Source organism: Elaeis guineensis, chromosome 7, assembly GCF_000442705.2.
Source record: "Elaeis guineensis isolate ETL-2024a chromosome 7, EG11, whole genome shotgun sequence".
Lineage (NCBI taxonomy): Eukaryota > Viridiplantae > Streptophyta > Magnoliopsida > Arecales > Arecaceae > Elaeis > Elaeis guineensis.
The window spans coordinates 96,656,969-96,675,482 of NC_025999.2; the positions used below are offsets into that span (position 1 = coordinate 96,656,969).

Here is an 18,514-nt window from a genome sequence, read left to right on the forward strand (position 1 = left end):
CTCAAGAAGAAAAAGGAAAAAGAAAAAGAAAGAAATATATTTCCACATGAAATAAAAGCGACATGAAAGAAATATATTTCCTACTGTAGCTTTGCAGTGGGGGTTGAGGAAGGAGCGATCACCACACTCACAAAAAGTAAAATAAAAATAAAATGGAGGAGCCATCGTTTCCTCAAATGAGCCCGAACAAGCAGGTTTCGAAGCACAAGTCCATATATATATATATATATATATATATATGGTGTCATCCTACAAGACAGAGCCCTCCCGTCTCTCTCTCTCTGTCTCTCTGTCTCTCTCTCTCTCTATCCATCGTCTCTCTTGCCTTTTTATGGTAGACATCATCTCTCTTGCTTCTAATTGAAACCGCCTTAAAGATAACCACCATACTTTGGGGCGTTTCTATCTTTTTATTTCTTGAGATGAACTCTACTGTTTCATCTCCATCTCCAAGAAAGAGAGAGCTTTCTATGGGCCGTTTTAATCCTCCCCTAACGCAAATCTGAAGACAGAGAGAATTAATACCAAGGTACATTCCCCTCGGTTCACCATTTGTGTGTTAAAAAATCGGATCTTTGGATAGATTAGATGTAGGAGAACCCATTTCTCTTGACATCAGAAAAAAGAGAGAGAGAGAGAGAGAGAGAGAGAGAGAGAGAGATTTTGGCCCAAGAGACAAAAAGGGTAAGTTTGTGGTACAACTATGGAGGTACAGGGAAGAACACCCAATCTATCTTTCTTTCTCCACCCTTTTTTTTGGGTGGAGTTGTTAGTTTGTTTGGATTTTTGCTAGATCTTTTTTTGTAGATTTGTGCATCTTTTTCAAAGGTTAAATGATGATTTGATATGACATGGCCAGCATTTGCACAGCTTGTGAGGATTCCATGGGATTTGTTTGTTAGGTTCGGCTATGCCTGTCTCCCTCTTCTTTCTTGCTGGTGCTTCATCTTTTGCGGATGCGAACGGTTTGCTTTGTCCCTTGCGGATCTTATTTTAATACAGCAGCTTCGAAACAGTCAAAGTTAGGTGATCAAGATTTTATTTTGACTTTATCCCGTCCTCTATGCCGTGCTTCTTTTATATGTAGCCGGCAACGATCTGTTCTCCTCACTTTGTGTGGTTTTCTTCGAGTTTCTTTTAATACAAGGTCTTTGATTTTGCTATCTTCACTCTCTGTGAAGAGATCCTTTATGCTATCCATCTTTTCGTTCTTTTTCTTCAGTAAAAAGTGTTTATTTTTAGCTATATGTATGGCTACAATGGTGTATAATCTCATTCGGAGTATCTGCTTGTTTTTAACAGTCTGATACAATACAAGCGAGTTTTGCTTAGGGTTGTTGAGGGGCTATAATGTGCTCTTTTTGGGTTACAATTGTGCTATCAATCTTATCATATTGTGTTGAACTTTGGATATAGTTATCGAGACATTTGAGTTTTGTTCTAATTCTGCTTCTTTTTTTTTTTTCCTGCTCTCTCCTTCCCTTCTCTCCCTCCTTGTATCATTCTTTCAGGTTCTTGCTTTGTCTTCCATGGAATTTGTATTGGATCCCCTCATGGAGGGCGAGAAATCGTGGGAATGCTATTCCACTTCCTACAGTCGAAGTGAGGCTGTCGAATTTAAACCAGTTTCTGAAGACAACGATGTCCAGGATGCAGACACATTGGTTTCCTTGGACGCAGTTCTGCCTGATGACCTCCTGGAGAAAGTCCTCTCCTTCTTGCCCATTGTGAGTATAATTCGATCGGGGTCTGTGTGCAAAAGATGGTACAATGCCGTGCACTCAGGAAGGCTTTCATGGACTAGCATGTTACCCCAGAAGCCATGGTACTTCATGTTCACTTGCAGTGAGGATGCTGTGGCTGGCTATGCCTTCGATCCGAGCCTTCGGAAATGGTATGGCTTCGACTTCCCTTGCATTGAGAAGAGCAATTGGTCTACCTCTTCCTCCTGTGGACTAGTTTGCTTCATGGATAGCGAGGACAGGAGTCGGATATTTGTCTGCAATCCGATCACGAGAGACTGGAAAAGACTTCAGGATGCTCCAGGTGGAAAGTACCCGGACTATAGTGCGGTCGCCATCTCTGTGGACCGGAAGTCTCATAGCTATACCGCTGCAGTTGCCAAATGTAAGCAGGTGCCTGAGGATTATTACCAATGGGACTTGTCCATCCATGTCTATGAGTCGGAGAGTGAATCGTGGGTTACTCCCTTCAATGAAATTCTGGTGGGTTGGAGGGGAGGTGATGAGTGTGTGATCTGCAATGGAGTTCTGTACTACCTGATCTACTCAACTGGTGTTTTGGGAAACGCCGAGCCCCGGCATTGCTTAGTTATGTATGATCTCTCAGTGAGATCATCGCGCATGTCTCTGATGCGCATGGCGATACCGGCGCCCTGCTCCTTGACGTGTGGCCGGTTGATGAACCTCAGAGATAGGCTGGTTATGGTTGGCGGGATTGGGAAGCATGACCGGCCGGGGATTATCAAGGGGATCGGCATTTGGGAGCTTCACAAGGAGCAATGGCGAGAGGTTGCACGAATGCCCCATAAGTTCTTCCAAGGATTTGGTGAGTTTGATGATGTCTTTGCAAGCAGTGGAGCCGACCACCTCATCTACATACAGAGCTTTGGGTCGCCGGCACTGCTCACTTTTGACATGAGCCAGAAAATGTGGAAGTGGTCGGTCAAAAGTCCCGTGACCAAGAGATTCTCCCTCCAGCTCTTCACTGGTTTCTGCTTCGAGCCGAGGCTTGAGATTACTTCTTGACTTGTTTAGTTTCATTGCTGCTACATCACAAGGAATCATGTTACAGTTTTCTTTTTTGGAGCCACTGAAACAATTTCATTGGACCTGAGGGTTATATGGAAAATCTTCATTTTATAGAGAAAAAACATATCCGAGGATGTTGTGTGATCTTTTTCTTTCTTCTCATATATTTTTGGGGATTTCCAGTCTGTAATGTGTTTTCCAAGGGTTGATCTGTGGAAAAGCAAAAAGTGCTGTCGCACGTTTCCTGAGTAGGTTTCTTCATGCTGTTTTTTCTGTAGTACAAAGTTCTCTCTCTTTTGCTGTCCTTATGACCCTACTTTGCTTCTTTATATATGATATTAGCCTTCGCTCTTGCTCTTTTGCTTTGGTAGGTACTCTTTTTGGTATCTTTTATTGCGTTGAATGATTTCTTGCGGATGGATCTTTTTTTCCAGATCTCTTAAAATGGTGAACAAATTCCAAATTATAGCATTTTTTTCCCCCTGCACATGCTCCAATGCTTTGAGTTTTTTAAAGCATCCAACTCTAGTTACTATCCATTTGAGGAACATCAGAACAGTAAAATTGTTGTTACAAATTAATTTCCTTCACCATTTGTAAATTATAGCATTTTTTTTTCTCCTGCTCATGCTCCAATGCTTGGAGTTTTTCTAAAGCAGCCAACTCTAATTACTATCCATTTGAGGAACATCCGGACAGTAAAATTGTTTTTTCAAATTAATTTCCTTCACCATTTAGTTTTTGTGAAACCGGGATTCTTCGTAAATCATGACATAATGTTCTCAAGACAATGATGTGCATGGTTTGCAGTTTTAACGTGATCGATCAGTTTCAATTTGGAAGGTGATATGTTCCTACATGCTAGACACTACTATTATTTGTCTCTGCTTCCTGTTTACAGCTTAAGCAGACTTGTGACCTTTGTACTCTAGTTCTTTTTCATACTTATTTATTTGAGCAGTTTCAAATCTTAACGGTCCTTCCCATTCGTTATATTTTTTTTATGCTTCTAAAACCTTCTGTATCTATTGTCATATGTGTATTTACAATTTAAACGAGCCTAATGGCATCTTTCCCCTTGGGTTGTAACCTTCTTGTTATTCACAATCTTTAAGCTCTTTTTGCCCTTTTATGAATTCCATGCTGCTTTACAGATCATGGACTGCTTTAGCCAATACAGATAACCAAGGCCACAACTTGACCACTTAAAACCGCCGAACTATATAAATGCAGGGAGGTAGGCCTTTGTATCTTTGTGCTTGTTATCATTTAATTTAGTGGCTCTAATATATTGTTGGGAGAGGGTACTTGGCCTTATTGTGCATTAGTTCGTAAGACACAGGAGTGCCTCAGGTACTTGCCAAGAACCAATGCGCTGCTTTGTTTGGGCTTGAGACATCTGTGCTATCGGATGTTGGTTAAAGCTGAAAACATTATCTTGTATTTCCTTGAAATGATCAGCAGTACCCTCACAGAGAAGCCCAAGAACATTTGGTGGGTTTTGGCGTGCAATTGTTTATAAGAAGGGAGATTTTTTACTCCTTTCCTTGCCAAAAGCCAAAAAGAGGGTGCTGACCTTAAGACTGGGGAGAAGATAACAAAGCCAGGGGAAAGGAAGGAGGTCTAAATAAACAAACAAAGAGAAGGAAATAAGGGATCTTTGGCACTCGTATTGATACACGTAACCCAACAAGGAAAGTTGATCAGTTGTCACCAGGCTTTGATGTGGACGACAGGGACAAGCTGCACCAAAATTTGGACACCTTTGGCTGGACTATGTTGGTGGGGCCCCGCACAGCTCCCTCAGCTTCAGGTCAGGGGGGTGTCAGCTGGTTGCCGAGGCCAGACGCCACTGTTTGCCATTCAAAGCAGAACCGTCCTTGAGTTAGTGCTGCTTTCTATTGTTATCCAGCTTGGGAGAGGCACACAGTACCTGTTTGAGCTGGTGTAAGGCTTTCTTTGTTAGACGTGTGCTATCTTTGCCTCTGTACAGGGCTTCTGCCACAAATTTTTCTTTTGAATTCTATTGTTCGAGACGTTGGTTTCATCTTCTATTAAAGTACCCTTGGCCAGTCAGATGCATCCTTCCAACAAATCTTCTTGGTCTGGCGTTATTTTATCTCACAACGTCCATTTAGCCATCAGGCCTACCAGTCTTGGGGGTGTGAATGACCTGCAATATTGACCATGGGCATTATTTGTGTACGGGAATTATTCGTTCAAAGTGATGCATTGGAAATCCCCGGCCCAACAAATTACCCATCAGATATTATTTTTACATGTTTTTTGTAAATTATTTTGCTATTGTCTTCTTAAATTTAAAATTTTGTTTCTGAAACTTGTCTTGATCCCTGAATTTCAAGAGATTATTAGCTAAGAGATTGAAAAAGAAGTGGATAACAAAAGGCAGACATCATATTCATTCTTGTTTTGATGAATATATCTTTCATGATCAAAGATTTTTTGTACATCTTTGATATTAACGAATATATATTTCATGATCTAGGACAATTATTTGGAGAACAATGCTAGTAGGATCTGAAATAATCTTGGTTACTAAATTGTACTGCTTGAAACTACCCTGGAGCTGTTGCACTATTTTAATGGGAGGCGTTGTCACTAAATTGTAATGCTTGAAACGACCCTGGAGCTGTTTCACTATTTTAATGGGAGATGTGATAATGGAAAAATAGCTGATGTATAAATGCTAATGTTCCGCTATTTTAATCGGATGTGTGATAATGGAGAAATAGTTGACATATATCTACTCAGCCAAATCTTTCTTTGCAATACGAATTATTGCATTAATTTGTAAAGAAAGTTGAAAAGTGGCAGAACATATGGGAGGATGGGCATTTTGCTTAAGCAATGAGCAACTTGTATATTTCTATGCAGACAGCTGTACCAGAGGATAGCCATTTTGCGATATCTTATTGATTAAATTATGTAGTTTTTGGATAATATCAATTGAAAAAATTATTGTCTATACTGTATGCATCATATGGTCATAGAGCCAATCATGACCGCTGATTTTTATAGGCTGCATTCATCAAAAATGCATCTCAATATATCATCGTTGGAACAATTGGCTATGTGCACAATCATGTGGTGCACCGCAATGATTTTTCTTCCGATTGTCCATGCCATTATCTGACAAATTTGTAAATTGCTGAGATTCTTTTGTTAGATCACATGATTTTCTTTTTTTTTTTTTTTTTTTTTTTTCTGAGAAGAACATGAGACAACTGTTAAATTGAAGGGACACTCCAATTCTCGAACCAACTAGAAGTGGCCTTAAAATAAAGTAGTGCCCACAGTGGAAGGAAAGCTATAGAATGAACATTGTCAGAGATGATGATCAAACTATTTTGTTCATCTGAAAGCCAACCAGAAAATGAAAAATTATTGGAGCTGAACTACGGTGAGAAGATACTTGCACAGCTTTGTTGCCACTCAACTTTGCATGAAAGGTGATTCTCACATGGTGGTGCAATAGATCAACCGTTTCTTCAATTCTTATTCTATTCATCTACCTCTACTCAAGGACGTATACAAAATTAAAAAAGTTGTTCAGATATTTAAGACTTTCACGTATTCCATGGACAGAACCACCAAGTATATTGGCTATAGCTAACAAAAAAAAAAATTGGAAGACGTGGATTACATGAAAGACTCTTCAATTCCGAAACCTTTACTTCAGGCGAGAGTTTAATTGTTCAAGGTTTCATCATTTCTGCTATTTTTTTTATATTTTTCGGAGCCTGTTCGAATTGTATAAAAATTAAACTAAAAAACTGGCACATACTAACGTGGGCCCATCTGCACCATGCGGTGGTGTACCACATCAATCACCTCATCTTCCCGTTGGGGTTCAATCATCGAAAAATGACGGAGGAGACGAGCTGATTTGACTGGTGCATGGCTACGTGGCGCACGCGGTGGAACGAGAGAGCGGCCCCCTAGCCCTTCCACCACCGACGGATGGGCGAAAGGAGCGGCAACGGCTATTTTTGGCGCGAAAGGCCGTTCCCCTTGAGCTCGCGAATCCCTCCCCTCCACAAGATTCCACCGTTTCCAACTCTCATAACCGGCCGTTGATCTCGACGCGACGCCCCTCGTAAAATGAGAGCCTTGTTTACTCCTGTCGTTCGTCCGGTGGATCGCTCGCTGTTCCCCGAGGGAAGTGGCCGCGGTACGTCTCCATCTCAAACTTTGCCTCGATTCATTTCGTTATCGATTTCTTCTTCTACCTTTCACGGAATTACTGTCAAAGATTTGTAAAGATATGCAAAGCTGTGCTGGATTTCAATCTTGATATGATATGATGCCCGTTCGGTAAATCTTTGAGGTTTGTTGAAATCTTCCCACGACTCTCCCTCTTTAATTTTGCCATTTGTATCGCTGGAGATCTTCTTAGATTCGGTTGGATTTGGTCCAGGGCTTTAAGTTCTGGGAGATTAATGGAGAACACCATTCAAAAAAAAAGGAAAAAAAATCACTCATTTTTTGGTTGGAATGTGCCCTAGATTCTGTTGAATGGGAAGGGAATGGAAAGGAGGTGGGACTTGTCTTGAATGAATCGAAAGTATACAGCTGGTTGCAGCTGTTGGGGAGCAACGGGCAATGATTATAACCCTCTGGAGAGAGAGAGAAGGGAAAGTTGAGTGCTGGAAGGAAAGTTGGGTGTGTTATAGCTTCTGACTTTTCGTTTTCTTTCTATGGTTCTTCTTATCTGTTGGTTTTGACCAATTTCCATGGAGTATCGGCGCAAAGTTCGGATTTTTATTGCAGAATGTTTCTTCTAATTGCCTACTGAATCATAAATGCACTTCTTGAACTCTAGGACATGGTTTGATGCACATAAGAGGAATGGTCATGTCCTTTCAAAACATTTTGGTACCTTTTGGTAGAGTGGTACTTTTAGGTAATAGAAAGCGTTTGGATAGGGAGGGTAATAGCATCCCTTCTCTTTTGGACAAAAGGCTAGTGAATTTTTGTGTCATTTTGATGATGACCTCTACTACCCAACTCCATTTTGATTTTATTTGCTTTTTCCATCCCAAAGTCTAACGTTGCCTTTTGGTTCCCATATCCATACCTGTCGGAGTATCCTTTGAGCACGACAATTGACAAAATACAGTAGTTTAGGAAGGGTTTTAGCTTTGATTCATTCAGGCTACCACTTCCACTATCAGTTTTATGTGTATGATGCTAGTGTAAATAGGAAACTTTCGGCCCTGTGAAAACTGGGCTGTTGGTGAGAGCTGGAATTATTGGAATGCCCAAAGGATTAGAGTTGGTGCAACTAGGCAAGTTCCCTTTTGGCAAATGCCAGGGTGGCACAGATCAGGATGAGGTCTTGGTCAGAGTTAAGATGCAAGAACGCTCGGTGCTACTTCTGCCCGAAGGGAGTGATGCTTAAAAAAGAGATTGTGGTCATTGCAAGTGTTTCTACAACGGGACGACAGACATAGAGTGGGAGTGTGGCTAAACATGCAAATATGATCACCAACTTTAAGTATGAAGGAGACGTTCTTATTTACCAAAAAAAAAAAAAAAGAGGAGGTCTTCTTCATAACTCAAGTATAAAATCTCTCGATGATTTGGTCTATTCTTGTCACAGACTGGAAAACTTGACCAAATCGTAGAAATTTTGGTTCCTAACTCTAATCTAAATTGCATCATATTTGTTGCTTCCTAGGATATAAAAGAATATCCAGGATTACACACATAAATTAATAAAAAACATTAAAACAGCCAGCTGTATTACTGTCTCACTTAGGGCGAGATGTTTGGTTATTGTGTCGTGAAACTCACCGAATTTATAATCCTATGTAGTAACATAATGTCAAATTTAGTTATAACTCTCCTATTGAATTGCATGTGACAGAATATAAAGAAAGCTGGAGCGGGTTGTATACCAGTCACTTGAACTTTGAAATCCTATTCTGTATTTTGTGTTAATATTGATTGCTATGAACAAGCATCATACATGCAGGCTGGTTTTTACAAAATAAATTTCATATGCCATGGACCTCGACCTCTTTTCTGAATGTGTTATGTTTTTAATTCATACAGCGTGTTTTCTTGCAGACATTTTGGCTCTTATCGAGCATCATACTTTAAATCTAGATTTTATGGTGCATAGCAAAACTCAACTATTACAATTACTTGCAGGTAAGAGTGGGGTGAAACATGTTTCTTTCAGAGCAGGAACATTCTGATCATGTTTTCAGTTCCACCAAAACTTCACGCATTCGGTTTTCTTCAGATTGTTCTCCAGATTCTCGAGGCACACCTATAGAGTACGAGTGGACAGATTATTGCCCTGAAGTTTTCAGGTTGATAACACTTTCCTCTGAACTCATTTTCTGTACAGGACATGCCTAAAACTGGCTCCTTCAGCATAATAAACAGCAAAGAACGTTCAAGGGATTGCATAAATGCATGTCATATTTGCTTAGTTAGAATATGTACTGTATATCGGTGTAATATGCTTATACATTCACTTTATCATGTATTTCTTAAATTTTTATTAAGCTTTTATAGTAGATGTATGTTGAGATAAAGCACGCAACCTCTTTCATATTGAAACATTCCTAGAAAACAGAATAGAGCTGGTAAAGTACATTCAGGATCCTAGTTAGAGCTATGTAGCTGATGATTTTATGTGGTATGGATTTATGACATTGCAAAAGATGATGCCAACTTGTTGCCTGATTAGTTTGTTTCATCTCTAATAACCTCAGAAGAAAGCGATGATGTTCTTACTATTTTCAAGTTTATGGCTGCAGGAGCTACACATATTTTTTGAGGAAATTGTAACCAATACGATTTAAACTTTCATCACATAGGCTTATGGATCACTTACTTTCAGCCATTTACATCATCGAACTGATCAATCTTTAGTTTAACTGAATTTGCAGGAAACTTCAAGATTTTGAGAATATTGATACAGGTCACTACCTGCTATCTGTACGTGGTCCTGAAACCGTAAAGCTACTTTTTCTGAAAAAGAAAAATGGTCCTCGTCATTTCTCATCCTATGACAATAAGTTTATTTTCAAGACCTTAAGCAAACCTGAGATGAAGGTATTAAAACACTTTCCACTTTTTTATTCATGAGTTTCAGGAAACCTATATCTGGTCTTCTCAGAAATCTTCTATAAATGTGGACTGATGATGTCCCATAAACAATAGATTAACTCCAAGATATGCTCATAAAGTTGTATAGGTTATAATAACAGTTAATATAGGTTCATTGGCTTGCTCCATATTTGGCACAGTTTCTTGCCGCTATAAATCTAATGCTTCTTGGTTTTCATTCATGCAGGTAATCTTAGACATGCTACCAAATTACTATCACCATGTGAACAAGTACAGAAACACTTTGTTAACAAAATTTTTCGGACTCCATGCTGTGAAGCCATCAAATGGACAGAAGGTAGGGCATCTCCGATCTGGATTATATATATTATGTATTTACTCAGTAATGAATTTTTATCCCTTTCAATTGAACTTAATAATAATCCATGACACCTGAAAAGCCAGAACAATGTGTAGAGTAGGATAAAGCTGTATAAAATGCTCTGTTGTCTGTTATGCAGTTATACCGTCCCATTTGTGTAATTCTTGATAGCTTTGTTATGAGCACACACTAGTTGTCGTCCATCAAATTATTCTGACAATTTCTTTATGATATTAGTAAAAGAGACATCTCCATCTTCGAAAAAACAAGCCGAAAAGTACATGTAGAATGCTATGATTCCTTTAGTGTGTTGAACCGTATCCTATCTTCTTGGTTCTTCCAACATTCAACTCCTCATTCGAATCCATGTTCATCTTATTTGTTTTTATCTTTTTCTATTGGTTACACACACACACACACACACACACACATATAAAATAAAGGAGGTGATTATGAAGTCTTAAAGAACTGAAGTACGTTATTGAAACAAATTTGGGATGATTGTGAGGTTCTGATATAATGCTTATATAATGATTAGGAGGAAAACTCCTGTTGCTTTTGAGGATACTCAATTCTTCACTTGAAGACCACAACGTAAAGTTTAGCTTTAAAATGATTGTGGATAAAGATCAGATTCTTCACTTTGCTGCCTCAAGATAACTAGGAGTTCAGTTCTTTTTTCTGCAGATATTCCTTAGAAAATTTTGCATTCCTTTTGTTGCTTTTTTTCCTAAGTGAGTTTTGTAAAATTTTGCTTTGATCAGGTTTGCTTTGTTGTAACGGAAAATATTCTTCAATCAGATGTAAGCATTCACAAGACTTTTAATCTGAAATGTTCATACCAGAGTCGATTCATCAGCAAAACAGGAGCTGAGGAAGATCTGCATTTTGCCTTCCGTCTCCGTACATCAACACGAAATCAGTTACTAGCGTAAGATTCCTTGGCTATACATGTTTGCATTATAAATATTGTTCTATTTTATTTCTTTCTTTTGGTGACAGCTTTTGTTAATACTCTAAAAAGCTTCATAGATTGCATGTGCACCGAGAACTTTAATTGTCAAATAATTTAGGCTTCATGCAGTAGTTTCATATTTCTTCCTGTCATAGCTAATGGTGTCAAAATAAATCATAAATAGGATAGTGGATTTACATTACTGGAAATGATGTTTTGGCGTTACTTTGGAAAATATCATTCCACTAGTCTACTTGAGCCACCAGAGCATTGAGCTCCAGATCTAACCATTAATGCAAAAGTTTGTGGTGTGTTAGAAGAGCGATTATCATTGTAGTAGATCCTGCTTATTTTTCCACTGGACCATCGATTCTAGGGGGACCAAATGGTCATCCAACTCCAATAAATGGCCAAGGACAGATACATGATGAAATGAATACATGTGAATGTTAAATTAAAGGACTACTCTTTGTGATTGGTGAGTGAGAAACTTGACATATTTCTAAGTCCATGTGAGAGTTTCATCTTCAAGAATTTATCAGATAATGCCCTTTGAAAAAGTTGTCCTAGATCGGATTCTTTAAACTACAGATTATAATATATGTTGCTAATGTTAGGATTTAATGCCTCGAAATTCAGCCCACATTGAGCCCACAGCGAAGTTCGCGGTGAAAAATAGAGTCAACGAGACAAGATCATCCAAAATGGAGCTTGGATGGAGAAGATACGGACTTTTGAAGATTGCACGTAAGCCGAGGTGACGGAGGATAGCGGCGGTGGTGCGGCCACAGGCAGCGAAGCGCGGCCCAGGTGGGGCCAATGCGTGGGACGCGCGACCCAGGCGCACGGCCCAAGCGGGGTGCGGCCTAGGCAGGCAGGCGACCCAGCCCACGCGCGGGCTCACGGGTCGCGGCCGGGCCCAGGCGCCCGGCACGGGTGTGGCCCAGGCCCACACGCGTGGGTCAGTCCAGGCCCAGGTGCCTTGTCTAGGCCCTGTACCCCAGTCCACCATGGACCAGGAGGTCCACGACTGGGCCTGTAAACCGCGTGGGCATTTTCCACACGTTTCTCGTAGTCCACGACACTATTCCGTGGACCGAAGTACGATCGGAGGGCGTAGGTTGATCTGATTCTCGATCCAACGGTTCAGATCCTTATATGGGTTGATTAAGGAGTCTTAAACCTAATCTAATTGGATTTTTTAGCCTTTAAAAGGTCTGTGAGCCTCACAGAGGAACAGGTTGGTCGTGTGCTCGCCTGTGGTCGCACGGAAATCGAAGATCAAAATTCCATGAAGAAGAGAGAGAGGGTTGTGACGCTGAGAAGAGAAGCAAGAGCAGGGCTCTAGAGAAGCTTCTGGATAGCGGACGTCAAGCACTTCAGAGGTTCAGGAGGTCTTCCAAGAGAGAGCTTTTGTGAGGAAAAACTTCCTGTGAGGAAAAGTTGGGTGTACAAGGGTTGCGGGAGAGATCTCCTCTTATAATTTTTTTTTTCATAGTGAAGTTTGCATGCTCCGTGGAGGCGAGCCCTTTTGTGGCTAATCCACGTATTTTGATTATTTTTTGTTTTATTTCTTCTTTCTTCCTGCTGCATCGTATGGTACTGAAAAGATCCTGGGAGATGATATTCTGGCCAGACATCCACCCAACAAGTGGTATCAGAGCGAGGCGGTACAAGAACGCAGATTACAGCGGTGGTGAGCAAGACTAAAGATGGAGAAGAAAGGATCAATCAAGATGAAGATCAACAAGTTTGATAGTAAGAGCAATTTTCTTTGTGGCAGGCAAGGGTGAAAGACATGCTCATCTAACAGGGGTTGATCGATACTCTCTTGTACGATGAGAAGCCGACCACCATGGGGTACAGGATTGAAAACGGCTACAGATGCAGGTGGTGAGTATCATCCGTATGTATCTGACGGATGAGGTGGTGATCCATGTGCTGAGCGAGACTTTTTCGACGGTGCTGTAGTCGAAGCTCGAGGAGTTGTACATGGCGAAATCTCTTACCAACACTTTTTTCCTCTGGAGGCAGTTCTACCAACTGCGGATGACTGAGGAACAGAACGTACAGGAGCATCTAAGTCACTTCCAGAAGATCCTCACCAACCTCCTCAGCATTGGTGAGAATGTTGAGGAGAAGATCAGGGCGCTGGTTTTGCTAGCATTGCTTCTACTTTCGTACAAGTCTTTGATGACTGCTTTCTAGTGGAGAAGAGCACTATCAAGATGGATGAAGTCACCGCGGCGATATTCCAAAACGAGGTCTTCAGGAGGGAGAACCCAGCTTCGAGCTTAGATGGCGGTAGCTCAGCTTTGGTGGCTTCTAGAGGAGCAGGAGGCGATAGACGGAGCGACAGGAGATCGCGATGAGGGCGGTCCAAGTCCAAGAGGGACTTGAGCAAAATCAAGTGTTATCAGTGTGAGGAGTTGGAGCATCTAACCAGAGATTGCCCTCAATTCAAAAATCTGACGGTGGCTGTTGTAGCGACGGCCGACAGCGATTCAGATGGAGATGTCCTGGAGATATCTGACAAGGTATCAACTTCTTTCCAGTAGTGGATATTAGATTCTGTATGCTCCTATCATGTATGTTGCAAAGAGGAGTAGTTTGACTCCCTGGAGAACAGTGAGGGCACTATTTATCTACCGGATGGATTGAGCTGTGCGATGAGAGGCATCGGGACGGTCAGCTGGAGGATACATGATGGTACAGTGAAGAGATTGGGGGAGGTCCGATACATACCCAATTTCAGACAAAATTTTATCTCACTTAACAGACTGGATTCGAGAGCTACAGGACGGTAGCTGGTGGAAGAATTCTGAGGGTGCTACGCAGCGGTAGGATTGTGCTAGAGGGAAAGGAGAGCAGAGGATATTATTACCTGATGGGGAGCCTAGTGCGAGGTGGAGCTTCGGGAGCCAGGTGGAGCCCAGAGCGAGGTGGAGCTCCAGGAGGTGGATCGGACACAAGACAGGAGACTCGGGAGGATGAGAGACGACATCGTAAGGTGAGATTCCTATTGCCATAGGACGATGCCCCGAGTAGGTCTCAGGTCAGGAGGGGCACAACATACGACGGAGATGGGATCGAGCAGCCTAGCTTGACTCCCATGTTTATCCATCCATGATCAGCAGGCGATTGCCCCAGGACATGGGGGCGAGGAGATCCAGAAGCTCTCGAAGTTAGGAGGAGGCTGAATATCGAGTCGAGATGGAGATTGTTAGGATTTGATGTCTTGAGATTGAGCCCACAGCGATGTTCGCGATGAAAAATGGAGTCCAATGAGATCAAGATCACCCAAAACGGAGCTCGGACGGAGAAGATACGAGCTTTTGAAGATTGTGCATAAGTCGAGCTGGCGGAGGACGGTCAGCAGCCGGCGGCGGACCAGTGGAGCGGCAGCGGCGCGGCCCAGACGGGGCCAACGCGCGGGACGCGCGACCCAGGCGTGCGGCCCAGGCAGGCGGGCGGCCCAGCCCACGCGCAGGCCCACGGGTCGTGGCCTGGGCCCAGGCGCCCGGCACTGGCGCGGCCCAGGTCCGCACGTGCCGGTCGGCCCAGGCCCAGGAGCCTTGCCTGGGCCCTGTACCCCGATCCACGGTTGGGCCTATGGACCGCGTGGATATTTCCACACATTTTTTGTAATCCACGGTACTATTTCATGGATCGGAGCACGATCGGAGGGCGTGGGTTATCTAGTTCTCGATCCAACGGTCTAGATCTTTGTACGGGTTGATTAAGGAGTCTTAAACCTAATCTAATTAGGTTTTTTAGCCTTTAAAAGTCCTGTGAGCCTCACAGAGGAACAGGTTGGTCGTGTGCTTGCCTGTGGTCACACGAAAACCGAAGATTAGAATCCCGTGAAGAAGAGAGAGAGGGTTGTGACGCTGAGAAGAGAAGCAAGAGCAGGACTCTAGAGAGGCTTCTGGACAGCGGATGCCAGGCACCTCAAGGGTTCAGAGGGTCTTCCAAGAGAGAGCTTTTGTGAGAAAAAACTTTCTGTGAGGAAAAATTGGGTGTACAAGGGTTGAGGGAGAGATCTCCTCTTGTAAAATTTCTTTTTCATAGTAAAATTTGCATGCTCCGTGGAGGCGATTCCTTTTGTGGCTAATTCACGTATTGTGATTATTTTTTATTTTATTTTTTTCTTCCTGCTATATCGCGTGGTACTGAAAATGTCCTGAAAGATGGTGTTCTGGCCAGACATCCACCCAACAGCTAATATGTGATTTTTTTTTTAATATATGCTTCTTCTACATGGTCGTGATCTAAGAAGGCTGTGTGTGTGTGTTATGTGTGGTGCAGGCCAACTCAAGTTCACAACAGAGGATTTGATCGCCTGGATATTTTTGAGTTTCCCACCTGAGAAAATGTCTTAAAATAATTTAATTCATAGGTTTCGATCTCATGTTTTGGCTACCATTCTTGCTTTTGGCCTTTGCATAGTACCACTAGGTTGTTTTATGACTATTAGAAGGTAAAGCCTGCCACATCTAATGCCTCAGAGTACTTTGATATTTGGAAGCATAGCATTGCTTCAGGCTGCTTTTTCACTTAGCAGACAAGACAGACATAATGTATACAAGTAAAAACCGAAGATCTTCGTTCCATTCTGAAGATAATTATAATTGAAATACCGCAAGAATTTCGTTCAATTATTATATGGTGTTCAAACCTCAAGTATGACAATCAATTCAACATTGCTTCTGTTGCAGACTGATTCGCTTAGACATTAGATAGATACTACACTGCAGCATTATGTCTTATGGTCCTTTTTAATTTTCTGTTTGCAGGCAAATCCAGTACGACTGCAAATTTCTAGAAGATGAAGGCATCATGGATTACACTTTGTTGCTAGGAATGCATGTCTGCCCTGCACCCTTTGATTCGGTTATTAAAGATCGCAATACTCCGGCACGTGTAGCAGGTAATAATTTGTCAGTTTTTGAATCTTTAAGCACAAAATTAGTTTAACTTTTCAGGAAAAAGGTGTAGATTATATTTCAAGCTGTTTTTCTTTCCTGTGAAATAAATTGGTTAAGTTATGAGTTTGATGAATCACAGATTCTTCACTGTTAAGCACCTTTCTCTGCTAAAAAGACATCCTAAAAATCCTAGGTCTGAATCCTTTCTCCCCATTGTAATATGTATAGTATTCAGGTTGCATGTCAGGAAAGTCTGTGACCAGAGGTTTTAATTAGCCTTTTGAGATGCACTTCCACCGTGAAGGCTGCGCCTATTCTTAAGCATAGTTTCAGGCTCTCATATGCACCAATAACCCTGGATTATGAAGGTAATGAGTTGGATGGAGGGAATGGAGTACTATGAAACCATGAACGATGAGAAGATATTCTTGTCCTATTCCATAGTTGCGGTTGTCTATTAAACATAGCAATATGCTGACCAAGAAGCAGCAGGTGGTTGCACTGAAGCACTTATTGTTTCCATATGTGTTAGTTCATGGTGCAAGTTGGATTGTGTATTTATGTCATTTGTAGCAGCATCTTCTTTCTAGTAAGATTAAAGAGCACCACCTTTCAATGTGTCTACTTTGCCATGCTGTACGCTAGATATTCTGAAGTGCCCCGAGTATGGGTTTTCACATACACATCAAATTCCTCCCCTCCCCTGGTTGGATTGGTGCATAAACATCAATAGCACCAACAACTGCAAGAAGAAAAACTTACGATATGTGCAGTAAGACCAGGAGGACTAAAAGCTTTGGTAGAGCCGGTGTTAGGTTGGTCATGCAGGCAAATACATGGCAAAAACTTATCTTCTATATTGAAGGCAGGTTGATTGGGTCTTGCATGCTTCTAGGTTGGATTACCATCATAAAAGAAGATATTAAAAAAAGCCCTCAGTGTCCCTAAGTGCCATATATCCGTGGTTTGCTAATCATTCTTGCAGTACAGTCTTCCAGTTTTCATTTGTTTGTCCCTCGGCTTCTAGCTAACCTTGAATGTGCACCAAGTCACCAACGTTTGGTAATGAACTTGGACGAAATATGCATGACTGCCAGCTTATGTGTTGACACAGTAATTTTCATGTAAGATTTCATTGTAATATGATGTTAGCCTTCAACATAATGGTGTCTGGAAAAACTATTACTGTTCACAATCTTTTAAAATATCTAATAGAAGAATTAATATAGAAGTCCAGGATTTTTCTCCTTTTCTTTTTGAGAGATAAGAGACCTAGTGGTTTTCTTGCAGGGTCGGATGATGGCAAGAGTTCTCCTTCAGACAGTCCGAAGCTGTCGCAAAGTGATGAAGTTGCAGATTCTGTTTCTGCGGCCGAATCAGAATCATCCTGCCAGATAGAGTAAGGCATCTAAACCTCCCCCCTTTCTAACCACCCCCCAACATACACGAAAAGGAAAAGGGGTAAAAAGAAAGAAAAATGAAGAACAGACAAAGTACATGGGAATTGCATTCATGCACGGTACATACACATACATACGTATCAGCACTCCAACATTAGACATACATATACTAGCTTTCCTTCAAAATTCAAGCGTATGGTTTCTTTGCACTTGAAGTGTGGTAATGTGGTAGATGTTTCTTCCATCGAAGCCTGTATTCACATATTTCTGCAGAGCTCTGTCATAACTTGAATTCTTGGAATAATCAAATATCTTTTGCCTGTGAGCTTGAGCTATCAGCATTATCATCTAACAGAAAGAAACATTCTGATTTATTGCAGGTCTGGTGTTAAATTTGGTGTCAAAATGCCAGCACGTGTAGTTAACACTCGAAGAAAAGAAAGCTGGAGTGCAGCACCAGTTCGAGCAGCTGGGAAGGAGGAAAACAACAAGGTTTTTCTATATTTTGGAATTGTGGATATAATTCAAGGATGCGGCGTGCTTAAGCGCGTGGAGAACGCCTTAAAAAATCTACATTATGACCTCCAGTCAACATCAGCAATAAATCCCAAGGCTTATTCAGCTCGTTTTCAGGATCTCGTGTGCTCACTTTTTCCTGAAAAAAATTATTAGATGACTTTCTTAGGATTCAACATGTATTTTTCTAATTAATAAGGATATGCCAAATGACGATTCTTATTAGAAGCTGACAGCTTTCAGTGTAAGACACTATTCGTGGACAAATGTATGACAACCAATAATCTACTAACCAGAACAATGAAATGCCCAGAGAAAAATATTATTTCCACGTTGAAGCTTCTTCCTTTATGCATTGAGCCACTGTCTAATGGACAATGTTTAGAACCAGAGCCAGCAATTATGATCAGTTGATGATATGTCTCCAGCAAAAGTTGGATAGCATTTGGTTAGTTTGTTCTGCCGGATAGGCTGGT

At 41.4% G+C, this 18,514-nt stretch overlaps 2 protein-coding genes across 6 annotated transcripts; both read left to right on the plus strand.

The window, feature by feature from the left end:
• Window positions 1–270: 270 nt before the first annotated feature.
• On the plus strand, window positions 271–3,123 carry LOC105048245 (F-box/kelch-repeat protein At3g61590). 3 transcript variants are annotated; one of them, XM_010927500.4, is made up of 2 exons: window positions 271–529; window positions 1,512–3,123. In XM_010927500.4, the coding sequence occupies exon 2, from the start codon at window positions 1,530–1,532 to the stop codon at window positions 2,766–2,768; it is 1,239 nt and encodes a 412-aa protein (XP_010925802.1). In that variant the 5' UTR covers window positions 271–529; window positions 1,512–1,529; the 3' UTR covers window positions 2,769–3,123. The 3 variants fall into 3 exon arrangements, with proteins under 3 accessions (XP_010925802.1, XP_019707238.1, XP_073116469.1); XM_019851679.3 differs by lacking the exon at window positions 271–529 and adding an exon at window positions 600–1,147; XM_073260368.1 differs by lacking the exon at window positions 271–529 and adding an exon at window positions 601–1,021.
• A 3,591-nt stretch (window positions 3,124–6,714) lies between these two features.
• LOC105048244 (phosphatidylinositol 4-phosphate 5-kinase 10) lies at window positions 6,715–18,369 on the plus strand. 3 transcript variants are annotated; one of them, XM_073260370.1, is made up of 8 exons: window positions 6,715–6,963; window positions 8,949–9,112; window positions 9,698–9,863; window positions 10,105–10,215; window positions 11,085–11,170; window positions 15,991–16,124; window positions 17,413–17,521; window positions 17,903–18,369. In XM_073260370.1, exons 2-8 carry the CDS (start codon window positions 8,967–8,969, stop codon window positions 18,192–18,194), a joined length of 1,044 nt encoding a protein of 347 aa, XP_073116471.1. In that variant the 5' UTR covers window positions 6,715–6,963; window positions 8,949–8,966; the 3' UTR covers window positions 18,195–18,369. The 3 variants fall into 3 exon arrangements, with proteins under 3 accessions (XP_073116471.1, XP_073116470.1, XP_029121339.2); XM_073260369.1 differs by having other exon boundaries at window positions 6,717–6,963; window positions 11,004–11,170; XM_029265506.2 differs by lacking the exon at window positions 6,715–6,963 and adding an exon at window positions 6,970–7,119 and having other exon boundaries at window positions 11,004–11,170.
• Window positions 18,370–18,514: the final 145 nt, after the last annotated feature.